This window comes from Salmo salar, chromosome 01 (genome assembly GCF_965601325.2).
Source record: "Salmo salar chromosome 01, fSalSal1, whole genome shotgun sequence".
In the NCBI taxonomy this organism is placed as follows: Eukaryota; Metazoa; Chordata; class Actinopteri; order Salmoniformes; family Salmonidae; genus Salmo; species Salmo salar.
The window spans coordinates 65967445-65981242 of NC_138291.1; the positions used below are offsets into that span (position 1 = coordinate 65967445).

General features: G+C 39.7%; 1 protein-coding gene across 1 annotated transcript in view; it reads left to right on the forward strand.

Annotated features, from left to right (window-relative positions):
* The window catches only part of LOC106605659 (VPS10 domain-containing receptor SorCS3), a 78612-nt gene that overhangs the window by 44991 nt on the left and 19823 nt on the right, over window positions 1–13798 (forward strand). Inside the window, exons 3-10 of the mRNA XM_045720996.2 lie at window positions 4360–4453; window positions 5310–5468; window positions 5692–5765; window positions 7018–7082; window positions 7640–7758; window positions 11826–11915; window positions 12923–13102; window positions 13368–13514. Coding sequence (XP_045576952.1) covers window positions 4360–4453; window positions 5310–5468; window positions 5692–5765; window positions 7018–7082; window positions 7640–7758; window positions 11826–11915; window positions 12923–13102; window positions 13368–13514 — 928 coding nt within the window. The remainder of the gene's footprint in view (window positions 1–4359; window positions 4454–5309; window positions 5469–5691; window positions 5766–7017; window positions 7083–7639; window positions 7759–11825; window positions 11916–12922; window positions 13103–13367; window positions 13515–13798) is intronic.

Sequence of the window (13798 nt, forward strand, 5' to 3'; positions counted from 1 at the left end):
GCTTGTGGTAGGGATGTGGAGATGTGGTAGAGAGAAAATTAAACAGTCCGATATGCTCTAGACAGCTAGTGGGCCATGGCTAGGGGGACGTCGCGATGGAGGAGCCTGTTGAAACCTCCTCGGGCAGATTACGTCGGTAGATCAGTCGTGATGGAACGGCAGGGCTCCGTGTCAGCAGTAAAAGGGGTCCAGTCCAATTTGCAAAATAGTTATTGTAGCCCAAGAAGTGGCTGATGGACCTCTTCAGCTAGCCGGAAGATGGTCCTTGCACAAGGCTAGCTCCAGGCTATCTGGTGCTTGCTTCGGGACAGTGACGTTAGCCAGGAGTAGCCACTCGGATAGCAGCTAGCTAGCTGCAATGATCCAGGTGAAAAGGTTCAGAGCTTGCGGTAGGAATCCGGAGATGTGGTAGAGAAAAAGCAGTCCAATATGCTCTGGGTTGAATCGTGTTGTGCGGACTGGCAGGAGTTGTCCGGGCTGAGGTTAGCTGATGACCGCTAGCAGTGGCTAACTGACTACTAGCTAGTTAGCTGGCTAGCTTCTGTTGGGGGTTCCGGTTCTAAAGTATAGAAAATGGCAGATCCATACCACATTGGGTGAGGTGGGTTGCAGGAGAGTATGTTGAAATTTAGTTTAAAAATTAAAAAAATATATATGAAAATATATACCAGGGAAAAAATAAATATATACGGGACACGACAAGACGAAGATTAAGACGTCTGACTGCTACACCATCTTGGTTTATATTTTTTACATGCCACAACTGTAGGACTACCAATCCCATTAATTTTATATCGTATGGTGAGTTACTGTACAGTATGCTGTCACATAATAAATAAGAATATAATTCATTTAGGATTATACAGAGAGTGATAATGTCTCTTGTGTTTTTTCGCTCACCTTTTTCCAAGCCCACAAGAAACTCATTTAATTTTGAATTACACCTGACAGAAAGACCATCAGTTCACCAAGCAGAGAGACTCAAATTAATTTCTGTTTTACTAAAGGCGCCGGTAAGATTTACACCTGACTTGACACATTTTGAAATCCCATATTGTGTACAGAAGGTCTTCCATCATCAAGGTGTCTGGTTAACAATAGCACTGGCAGTAAATTAAAGTGTACCTCAGGTGGTGCAGCAAAGCACTTAGTATGATATTAAAAAAGGAAAGCAGTTCAATTTTATGAAAAGAAACGGAGTAAAGGATCTCTGCAATAATAAGATACATTATTTATTTATATAGCCCCAGGGCACTCTTGATGGCAAAATGCAATAAGAAGATCAATTGGTGCATCACGAAAAGCATCTCCTGTGTGTTTCAAAGTAATGACTGCTTCCCTTAGGGAAGGAACGTGTCACAGTAATAACTTCATTTGTGATGTTGTCTTTCCAGCTACAGTTGAGGGGATTTGTCAACTGAAATGAGAAGCTAAAATAAGATGGAGGAAACCTTTGCAAACAATGTCAACAGCAAACGAAATGTTGCAGCTTAATGCACAAGCAGTGATAGCCAACTCTGGGTATCTATCCAATTATGCAATGGAATTTAATTTGGAGGCGCCCAGGTAGAACTGAGAGACGAGTGGGTTGTGTGTTTGGTGAGTAGTAATAGACCCATGAAGAATAGTAGTAGTGGAAAAAGTACCCAACTGTCATACTTGAGTAGAAGTAAAGGTACTTTAATAGGAAATGACTCAAGTGAAAGTCACCCAGTAAAATACTAAAAGTCTAAAGGTATTTGATTTTAAATATACTTAAGTATCAAACGTAAATGTAATTGCAAAAATTTACTTACTCTAAGTATCAAAAGTAAAAGTACAAATATAAGTATAAATCATTTCAAATTCCTTAAATTAAGCAAAGCAGATGGCCACATTTTCTAGTTTTTTGTTTTTATTTACGGATAGCCAGGGGCATGCTCCAACTCAGACATAATTTACAAACGAAGAATGTCTTTAGTGAGTCCCCTAGATCAGAGGGAGTAGGAATGACCAGGGATATTCTCTTGATAAGTGTATGAATTAGACAATTTTCCTGTCCTGCTAAGCATTCAAAATGTAACAAGTACTTTTGTGTCAGGGAAAATGTATGGAGTAAAAATTGCATAATCTTTAGGAGTGTAGTGAAGTATAAAATATAAAAAAGTAAAGTACAGATACCCAAAAAATCTACTTAAGTACTTTACACCACTGAAGAATAGAAAGGGAGGAAGATACTGTATACAGTGCCTTGCAAAAGTATTCATCCCCTTTGGCGTTTTTCCTATTTTGTTGCATTACAACCTGTAATTTAAATGGATTTTTATTTGGATTTAAGGTAATGGACATACACAAAATAGTTTAAATTGATGAAGTGAAATGAAAAAAATAACTTGTTTCAAAAAATTCAAAACAGAAAAGTGGTGTGTGCGTATGTATTCACCCCCTTTGCTATGAAGCCCCTAAATAAGATCTGGTGCAACCAATTACCTTCAGAAGTCACATAATTATTCCACCTGTGTGCAATCTGTGTTACATGATCTGTCACATGATCTCAGTATATATAGACCTGTTCTGAAAGGCCCCAGAGTCTGAAACACCACTACGCAAGGGGCACCACCAAGCAAGCGGCAACATGAAGACCAAAGAGCTCTCCAAACAGGTCAGGGACAAAGTTGTGGAGAAGTACAGAACAGGGTTTGGTTATAAAAAAAAATATCTGAGACTCTGAACATCCCACGGAGCACCATTAAATCCATTATTAAAAAATGGAAAGAATATGTCACCACAACAAACCTGCCAAGAGAGGGCCGCCCACCAAAACTCACAGACCAGGCAAGGAGGGCATTTAATCAGAGAAGCAAGAAAGACCAAAGATAGCCCTGAAGGAGCTGCAAAGCTCCACAGCGGAGATTGGAGTATCTGTCCATAGGACCACTTTAAGCCGTACACTCCACAGAGCTGGGCTTTACAGAAAAGTGACCAGAAAAAAGCCATTGCTTAAAGAAAAAAAATAAGCAACATGTTTGGTGTTCGCCAAAAGGCATGTGGGAGAATCCCTATGGAAGAAAGTACTCTGGTCAGATGAGACTAAAATTGAGCTTTTTGGCCAACAAGGAAAGCGCTATTTCTGTCGAAAACCCAAGACCTCTTATCACCCCGAGAACACCATCCCCACAGTGAAGCATGGTGGTGGCAGCATCATGCTGTAGGGATGTTTTTCATCGGCAGGGACTGGGAATCTGGTCAGAATTGAAGGAATGATGGATGGCGCTAAATACAGGGAAATTCTTGAGGGGAAACCTGTTTCAGTCTTCCAGAGATTTGAGACTGGGATGGGGGTTCACCTTCCAGCAGGACAATGACCCTAAGCATACTGCTAAAGCAACACTCGAATGGTTTAAGGGGAAACATTTAAATGTCTTGGAATGGCCTAGTCAAAGCCCAGACCTCAATCCAATTAAGAATCTGTGGTATGATTTAAAGATTGCTGTACACCAGCGGAACACATCCAACTTGAAGGAGCTGGAGCAGTTTGGCCTTGAAGAATGGGCAAAAATCCCAGTGGCTAGATGTGCCAAGCTTATAGAGACATACCCCAATAGACTTGCAGCTGTTATTCCTACAAAAGGTGGCTTGAATAGTCATGCACGCTCACGTTTTCAGATTGTCTTATTTCTTGTTTATTTCACAATAAAAAATATTTTGCATCTTCAAAGTGGTAGGCATGTTGTGTAAATCAAATGATACAATCCCCCCAAAAATCCATTTTAATTCCAGGTTGTAAGGCAACAAAACAGGAACAATGCCAAGAGGGTGAATGCTTTTGCAAGCCACTGTATTTACCCTTGTCATCGAACAACACAGGAAGTCTTAGCTAAGGGACAGAGAGCGTTCAGAGAAGCAAATGTCTTTCATTTGTTTGTTTCTGGAGGGTAATTCAGCACAGCCTACTGTGTGGACATAGAAGCTTAAATAAAGTTTTCCAGGGATTTAGGTCAAATTTACACTCATCCAGTTTAATAAAGGACCAGACATAACACAATTAATTCACCAAGTTGAGGTAAAACAGACTTGAATTAAATTCTGAAAGGTATATCATTATATGAAAGAATGTAATGTAATGAGACTCTCGTTACATATTGTTTTGAGCTTTATCGAGACAGGAATGAAACAGGTAAGTTAGAGAGACAGTTAGAAGGAAGAACGAAGGGATTGAACCCTGGTCTCTGATGGAGTATGTGGTTAGAGCAGCCGGGTGCGTTACCACTGAACCACAGGCTATGCATGTAGATGTCTGAGTGTTAGACTTACTCCGGCCACATCAATACAGAAAAACGTATAAAGTGGTCCTTACATGGTCTTCTCTACTGTTCACAGATCAGTGGACTATGGGAGCACTTATATTAAACTGAATAATAAGGTTGGGTCAACCTTGGCTTGCCTCTACGTCTGCCCAACCAACAAGAGAAAGGTTTGTTAAACATCTCCATGATAAAGGACTCTAGTGACAAGCAGAGTATTATGTGTTTATCCAGGATGTTTATTGTTAAGTATGTGTAGTGTATTGTTGAGTTAAGACTAGTTTCTAGAATGACGTTAACTCCAGTTAGATGGAGTAGGACTCCAAAGAATGTTACAATGTTTATTATCAGCACCAAACCATTCCATCTTGGTTCTGAACATTGTCAATCTTGGTATATTCACATTGATGAATTCCCAAGCTATTTCTGACAAAAAGGTGCTATCTAGAACCTAAGAGTTTTTCGGCTGTCCCCATAGGAGAACACTTTGAAGAACCATTTTTGTTTCCAGGTAGAACCCTTTTGGGTTCCATGTACTGTAGAACCCTTTCCACAGAGGGTTCTACATGGAACCAAAAAGGGTTCTTCAAAGTGTTCTCCTATGGGGACAGTTGAAGAGCTCTTTTAGGTTCTAGATAACCCTTGTTTTATTAGAGTTTAGTGTCGTTCGACAATCCTACCCAGACACCAGTTCATAAAGATTTCTGCTAACTAACTACCCCACACTCACTAACTACTCCACTATACCCCACACTCACTCACTACAGTACCCCACTCCCTTCAAGCCCACAATAACTAACTGCCTCACTACCGTACTAAAAAACACTAAGATATTTTACCAAAACCTGTTCTGTTGGTCAGTTTATTATTGACTAATGATTTTGGTACATCATGTTGCTTTCATCAACAATGCATTTATACTGCTATTTATTCATAATGTTGTACAATGACATGCAATCATATCCTCCACTGAGCACAATGATCTATACTCTCCCCCCCTCATATCTCTCCCCTTCTGTACTTTAGATAATGATGCTTAGCGACCCAGAGCTGGAACACAGTGTACTCATCAGTTCGGATGAAGGTGCCAGCTTCGAGAAGCATCCCATTAACTTCTACATGGACGGTCTGCTATTTCATCCAACACAGGAAAACTGGCTGCTGGCTAGCAGTCCTGACAACAAGGTAAGCAGCAGGACTTTTAATTCAATGTTGAATGGAAAATAAGTATTTCAAGTTGAAAGAAGTCCAAAGTTGAAAGATACTGCTAAAGTATTGAACAATTCTGTTTTTGTATTTTGTTCTTTCATAAACTGTTCTGCATTACAATCATAAAGGTTGAATGTACAAACTTGATGTGAAGTGTTGCATATTCCATTCATGTTTGATCACATTCATGTATTACCAGGTGTACAGCACAATGGACTTTGGAAGAAAATGGCAGTTGGTTAGTGAGAATGTGACTCCTGGACGGTTCTTCTGGTACAGTATGATTTCATTCCTGCCCGTGTTTGTCATTATTAATTTAGAAACACTCCGTTCTATAATCTCTTTATCATAAATCTAGGAAATATGAGAGAGAATGTTAGCATTTGTGTCTTATATAGAATCTCATATGCAAATTGGAAATGCTATCTTGCAGCTATCTTGAAACATATGATGTATGTAAAGCCCATTGTCTTATAGCCCTGGAATGATGAAGATACAACCACATACCAAATCACCAAGTCCAGTGTGCGGTCAAATGTATTTTTTTTAATTATTAAGATGGAGGTTATGTATGGATCCTTACTCAACTCTGTCAGATGGATTTACTAGAGTATGTCAAAACAGGTCTTGAAAGATTTTGACAACCAACCATAAAGTGTTGGCCTACTGTACTTGAACCCATATCACGTAGCCAGGAATATTGGGCTACTCTTTCTAAAGCCCAAGTCTGACATGTTGTTTTTGCTCGTTGTCGTTCTGTAGTCTCAAGTGCACGGACACAAGGCAGTGAATATTGATGTGATGCAGTTTATCCTGGTCTGTCATGTTGTGTGTCAAACCCAAGTGCCTCTCAAGCTAAGAAAGAAAGGACATTGTTTGGAGCACACCCTACAGGAACAGCAAAAACAATTGATGAATAAGGACAGCATGTGGGGAATAATGGCAACCCACACAAGACTATAATATGCTTGGACAATTTATGATTTTACATATGAAATGTTTAACTGCTTGTATTCACTGCCTGCATTAAATGCTTTTGCATCTATATAATGTTTATAGAATTGTACCATATAACAGAGTTTACCTTGCCTTAATGTCATATTACAAATTATTGATGAGAGAGAAAGAAAGAAGACCACAAACCTAAATAATTGTTGTGTAGTGTGGAGACTTACCCGTCTCTGTCTCCCTTTCTTTACGTTTTCACAAATTACAATTAATTGCTGAGGCTGGCACAAATTGGAAGTTGCCGTAGGACTACAAGAAATGGAAATGTGTTGTCTGTGCTGTAAAGGGAAGCACACTGTAAGGTTGTCCATCACGGGCTGCCACTGTTCTCTTATGGCGATCCCCCTGCGTCTAAATTGCTCCTCTTCCTTCGCATCTTCCCCACTATGCACTTCCCCCTCCTCTTGACCATATTCTTATTTCCCCTCTTCTTCCTCTGAATTGCTGTTCTCCTCTTCCCCTTTCTCATTCTCCTCCTCGTTCGCTTTTTCCTCCACTTCTCTCACCTATGTTGCAGGGCACAAACAGGGCTGGACAGAGAGGCAGATGTGGTCCACATGGAGACCCACATCGCCAAAGGACGTGAGTGCTGCTCTGTAGCTTGCCTCGCTCCCCCGCAGTAGCAGGACCCCATGAATCCATTGCCTCTTATTTAGAGAGAGGTCACTGAAAAGATAGGCTCATTCCTGTCTGCGGGATAGGTACCAGAGGCACTGTAAAGCAGAATATGAATATCTTGACAAATATTGAGCTTTATATAATAGATTGATAGATGTATTTCCCATTTAATCAGTCCCTTATGCTCCATAACAGAACCTCAATTCTATAAAAATATTAACAATATAGACTTTATTCGATCAAACAAATTACCAGGATTCCTTGGTGGGACAAAATACTATTAGTTGTGTGATGTGAGAGAGAATGATTGAATTGTCATCACGTTTTTTGTTTTTGTTTCATTGATTCTCACAGTGCAAGAGGAATGCTATTTTTATCTTGTCCCTGCAAAATTTAGAATAGGTTTGGAAAGTTTTAGTGCCCACTAAAGACAGACAAAAGTCCATTAACTTGTGATTTTTCTTAATTGGTTGGTTGTTCTAAGATTGTTACTGACAACTAATCTAGTTCTCTTCTGTTAGGTGCTCAGTATGTTACGTGCCGCGCTCAACGATGCACAGAATCAAACAGACAATACCTGTTCCCGGGACACATAGACCAAAATTCTCTGGTTGTTCAGGACAACTATGTGTTCGTTCAGGTGTGTACCGTATCTATCAATTACTCCAGCGCATTTTAAGTGTTCACAAAAGGCTTCCGTGTTTCTGTGAACTGTTTTTCTGCCACATCCAATCTGTGTTGTACCACTGAAGTCTACAAAATGGCATTCCTTCCAAACACCTGCTGCACTTATGTCTTGATTTTCTATTGTCCAAGCTGCCTGTGATGTTGAAGGATTTTCTGTCTACTGAAAAACGTTATCACGTCTGCCGAAGGCTTTTCTTGTAATCGGGCAGTGAATCTGTATGGAGTTTGCTGTCATTATTGCCAACAAGGATGACATGAAGTTGGCTGGCGTTAGGCATTGTGTATCATTATTACTGATTTAATTATCACTCTCTCCTGTTGCCATTGATTTCCATTTAAAGTTGTCTGTTTTTCTTTGTCAGTGTTGCTGTTCATCAATTTAAACAGTTTTGCAGTGCTAATGAGGGTTCAGGTTCAATCATAGTGTAACATTATTTAATAATATGATGTTGAAATGGTTTGCTGAGACTTAAGACATACAGTAAGTTTTCTGCAAATGTTCTCTTTTAGTTTGGAATGAGACAGATATCAGATATGTGATGTGGTGTTTATGATGAATGCTGCATCTTGCCTGTAAAAATCATCTTTGTGAGTATGTAGATAAATGGTAGGATTGTACAGTGGTGAGTCTATTTGTTTCAACTCTATCAATTCAGGGATTTAATTGAAAATATTATTTAATGAACAAAATTTTGTAAATAATTAGTAACTGTCTGGGTCATAAATAATTATCCAATACAATGCCTGAATCGAATTGGAGCTGAGATGGACCTGACCCCAGCATCATAGATTTTGCTGAAAATAGCCCAGTTGGACACAGCTGACTCGTTGCAGGTAACTGTGGTGGTACAGATTACTTTCTAGTGACTTTCATTGCTTGGGGCAGTTGGATTTAACTTGACAAAGAGTAATGAGGTTATCGATTGGACTACAACAAAATAAGCAGTCTTCAACACCTCCCGAATGTCTCTTTGGGGAGAAGGAACAGCCAAGTGCAACATCCTCAGAAATCTGTCCTGGGAGAATGCAGTTCATTGATAGATTAGATTATTCCATTAGAGCCGTTTTGTTCGGGTAGCCATTTGTTTACCTGTTCAGGAGTCTTATGGCTTGGGTGTAGCAGCTGTTCATCTCTACAGGATGGGTGTCCCTATGACGGGGGGTCAATGTAAATAGTTCGGGTAGCCGTTTGGTTAGCTGTTCGGGAGTTTTATGGCTTGGGTGTAGAAGCTGTTAACCTCTACAGGATGGGTGTCCCTATGGGATTAGCATGACAGCTGTAAGTAACAGAAAACTTTCCATGGCATAGACATGTCTTATTTGGGCAGTAAGCTTACATTGTTGTTAATCTAACTGCACTGTCCAATTTACAGTAGCTATTACAGTGAAAAAATACCATGCTATTGTTTGAGGAGAGTGCATAACAACAACAAACTTATCACGGCAACTAGTTTGATACATTCACCTCTGAAGGTAAATAATCCATTTACATTCAGTAATCTTGCTCTGATTTGTCATCCTGAGGGTCCTAGAGATAAAATGTAGCATAGTTTTGTTTGATAAAATTCATTTTTATATTAAAATGTAGGAACTTGGTTCTACAGTTTGAACCCCTGCTGTCTATGGCTCCACACCCACCCCTCCCGGCCATCTAGATGTGTGAAAGTTAGTGTATAAGCTAATGAACCATCATGTATGACATTCCTGGGAGTGTATCAACTTACATTTTGTATTGCCATATAATTTTTGTTTGTTCTCTATAGTTATGTACTTGAAAATGTATCAATTGACCAATGTGGCACATTTGGGCAGACTTAACACAAAATATTGTCCAGTATTTCCATGCTTCACTGGAACAATCTGAAGCTTTGCACACACACTGCTTTGAATACAAATCTAAATTGTGCTTAAACTGCAACAATACATTGCATTACAAAGATTATAAAAAAATATATATAATTAAACGCATGTTTTTCTGTTTGTATTATCTTTTACCAGATCTAATGTGTTATATTCTCCTATATTAATTTCACATTTCCACAAACTTCAAAGTGTTTCCTTTCAAATGGTATCAAGAAAATGCATATCCTTGCTTCAGGTTCTGAGCTACAGGCAGTTAGATTTGGGTATGTCATTTTAGGCGAAAATTTAAGAAAGGGTACGATTCTTAAGAGGTTTTTAAGAATCCTTTTGGACCTAGATTTGGCTCTTCGGTACCGCTTACCGTGCGGTAGCAGAGAGAACATTCTATGACTAGGGTGGCTGGAGTCTTTGGCAATTTTTCAAGCCTTCCTCTGACACCGCCTGGTATAGAGGTCCTGGATGGCAGGAAGCTTGGACCCAGTGATGTACTGGGCCATTCGCACTACCCTCTGTAGTCCCTTGCGGTCAGAGGCCGAGCAGTTGCCATACCAGGCGGTAATGCAACCAGCCAGGATGCTCTCGATGGTACAGCTGTAGAACTGTTTAAGGATCTGAGGACCCATGCCAAATCTTTTCAGTCTCCTGAGGGGGAATAGCCGTTGTCATGCCCTCTTCACAACTGTCTTGGTGTGTTTGGACCATGTGGACACCAATGAACTTGAAGCTCTTAACCTGCTCCACTACAGCACCGTCGATGAAAATGGGGGCGTGCTCGGCCCTTCTTTTCCTGTAGTCCATGATCCTCTCATTTGTCTTGATCACGTTGAGGGAGAGGTCTCATCATTGTCGGTGATCAGGCCTACCACTGTTGTATCGTCGACAAACTTAATAATTGTGTTGGGTCGTGCTTCGCCATGCAGTCATGGATGAACAGGGAGTACAGGAGGGGACTGAACACGCACCCCTGAGGGGCCCCCATGAAGATCAGCGTGGCATATGTGTTGTTACCTACCCTTACCACCTGGGGGACGGCCCGTCAGGAAGTCCAGGATCCAGTTGCAGAGGCAGGTGTTTAGTCCCAGGGTCTTTAGCTTAGTGATGAGCTTTGAGAGCACTATGGTGTTGAAAACTGAAATGTAGTCAATGAATAGCATTCTCACATAGGTGTTCCTTTTGTCCAGGTGTGAAAGGGCAGTGTGGAGTGCAATATAATTGCATCATCTGTGGATCTGTTGGGGCGGTATGCAAATTGGAGTTGGTTTAGGGTTTCTGCGATAATGGTGTTGATGTGAGCCATGACCAGCCTTTCAAAGCCCTTCATGGCTACAGACGTGAGTGCTACGGGTCGGAAGTCATTTAGGCAGGTTACCTTGGTGTTCTTGGTCACAGTGACTATGGTGGTCTTCTTGAAACATGTTGGTATTACAATCTTGGTCAGGGACAGGTTGAAAATGTTATTGAAGACACTTGCCAGTTGGTCAGCGCATGCTCAGAGTACACGCCCTTGTAATCTGTCTGGCCCTGCGGCCTTATGAATGTTGACCTATTTAAAGGTCTTACTCACATTGGCTACGGAGAGCGTGATCACACAGTCATCCGGATGCTCTAATGTAGTGTGTTTGGTGCTAGCAGGACATCTAATACACATTTAGAGGACACAACTATTTCTAAAGTAATCGTAAATACAGTGGTATGTCATTTGGATGTCTTTGTATAAACTTGTATTGCCTTCTATGTGTTGTAGCATCAAGTCCCTAAATTATGAAAATGTTTCTGATTTGAAATTGATTTCCACATTATATTTGTTTTAATTATTGTAATGAAGTGTCTAAACTCGACTTACCTGAACGGGATTTAAGTTTTACCTAGTTTTCGACTTCCAGAAGGTAGTTTCATTCCAATGATGTAGGTCTGAAAAAGACTAGAGTTCTTCTGTGGGGTTAGTCAGTGTTTCCACCATCTTAAGTCGAGGTGGAGTAAAATGAAATGGGTGTGTTAAAATCAGTGACATTTCAAATGGATTAATTCTAATGAACGCCAGCATGCCTGAAACATCGATGATTTTAACATACTTAATCAAATTTTTACTTTACAAGCGAGAATTGTGCTTACTCGCCCACAAGAGCTATTGAAACAAGACCTATTTTTCTTCTTCAGGTTACCAATTCAGGGCAGGCGAGTTACTTTGTGTCCTATATGAGGGAATCATTCAAACAAATTCAACTACCCAAATACTGTCTTCCCAAGGTAAGCATCACACTACCCAAATACACCTTGCAATAAATACAGCAGCAGGTTGAGGACATTTTCATTTCTGAAGCCTCCCTTTACTTACTCTGAGGTACACTGCTGTCTGTGGAGACAGAATGCTGCTCATCTTGAAGCACACAGACGATGGATACTCTCTCACTTGTTATTTATCTCTGTTGCTCTACAGTATATTTAGCTCCATCCATCTGTATGACTGTCTATTTAGAGAGTTTATTTTCAAAACACTATCTGCTAATTTTTCACATTATTATTATTTATTGGAAATTATAGCTTATGGGAATCTTATTGTGTGTGTATAAAATACTGCTCTCAGATTTTAAATGAATAGATTTTCGATTCATATGATTCTTTTATTTTTTGGCAAAACTCTATATATCCATTGTTTAGCTGGAATGGAATGTTCGTATTCTGTAAATTTCACTGTGATATGTGGTTGTCTCTCCTAGCTATTTTAAGATGAATGGAATTACTGTAAGTGACTTTGGATAGGAGCATCTGCTAAATGTCTCAAATGTAAATGTTTTACACACAGATCTCATATTACTATACTATATTATTTTTTTTCTAAAAATGTTAAATATTGATGTCACAATATTGATGTCATTTGTACAGTTCTTTATAAAAATGTGTGTTATTTGTTAAATTTCACTTTGTAAAGCCTAGCAGTACTACTTATTTATCTGAGAGTGAGGCAGATATATAGAATTTAGTAAAGAAACATGATTATTTGTCTCTCTGAAATGAAACCAATCAAGTGTTAGATTTTTTACAAATGCATGTTTGTCATTGAACAACCCCATGCCACAATTAGATTGTGAAAAGACACACCAATCACACCAATTCATATTTTCTTTAAACAATAAAAGCTCATTTACCAACATTTCTGAAAATGTATGTATAGTGTTTTGGAATGAAACTCTTAATTTGTCTCTATCTACCCGCCTGTCTATTCACCCTTCCATGCTCTCTCTCTCATCTAACAGGACATGCACATCATCAGTACAGATAAGAAGCAGGTGTTTGCGGCTGTACAGGAGTGGAACCAGAATTACACCTACAGCCTGTATATCTCAGACTCTCCAGGGGTCTACTTCACTCTGTCTTTAGAGAACCTCAGGACCAGAAGAGAGCCAGGTGGAAATTTACTGGTCGACATGTATAAGGTACATTTACTATATGTGTATGTAAGACACTCTCCCTGTGGAAGGACCTCCATAAGGCGCTCTTAGTTAAACCATTTTACTATGTTAAGTACCGTTTGTTTGGTACCTCTGAAGGCACACTTCCTATGTATGATTTAATCTCCGCTGTATTTTTGCATAGTGCAAGGACTTTTCATAACCATAACCAAGTTGTTTAAATAATGATATACACTCTCTCAATGTGATGACGCTTTTCTTTAATCTGTTTGGCTTATTGTCATTCTAGGTAGAAGGAATAAACGGCATATTTTTTGCCAACAAATTGGTGGACCATGAAGTGAAGACTTTCATTACCTATAACAAGGGTCAGACCTGGGCCCTTCTGCAAGCCCCTAACACCGATGTGGCTGGAAACAGTCTGCACTGCATCCTGGTGAGCTGAAGTCATTGGAGTGGATGATACTGCTTCTTAAAGTATTCATTCATCAAATGTTTTAACCCACCGGAAGCTTGTTGATTTAATAGTAAGAGTTGTTCATGGCAGTTGCCTGGTCTCTAATCAGTTTTACCTTTTACTTATCTACATTGTCAGGCAAAGGGTCGGTAAGGGAATCTCATCCTAGACGTGTAGTTCAATACATTCCAGTCTATCAAGCGGTTCAAAATCTACATTAACCTCAAATATTTCAATTTGACAACTTAATCACTGTAAATACA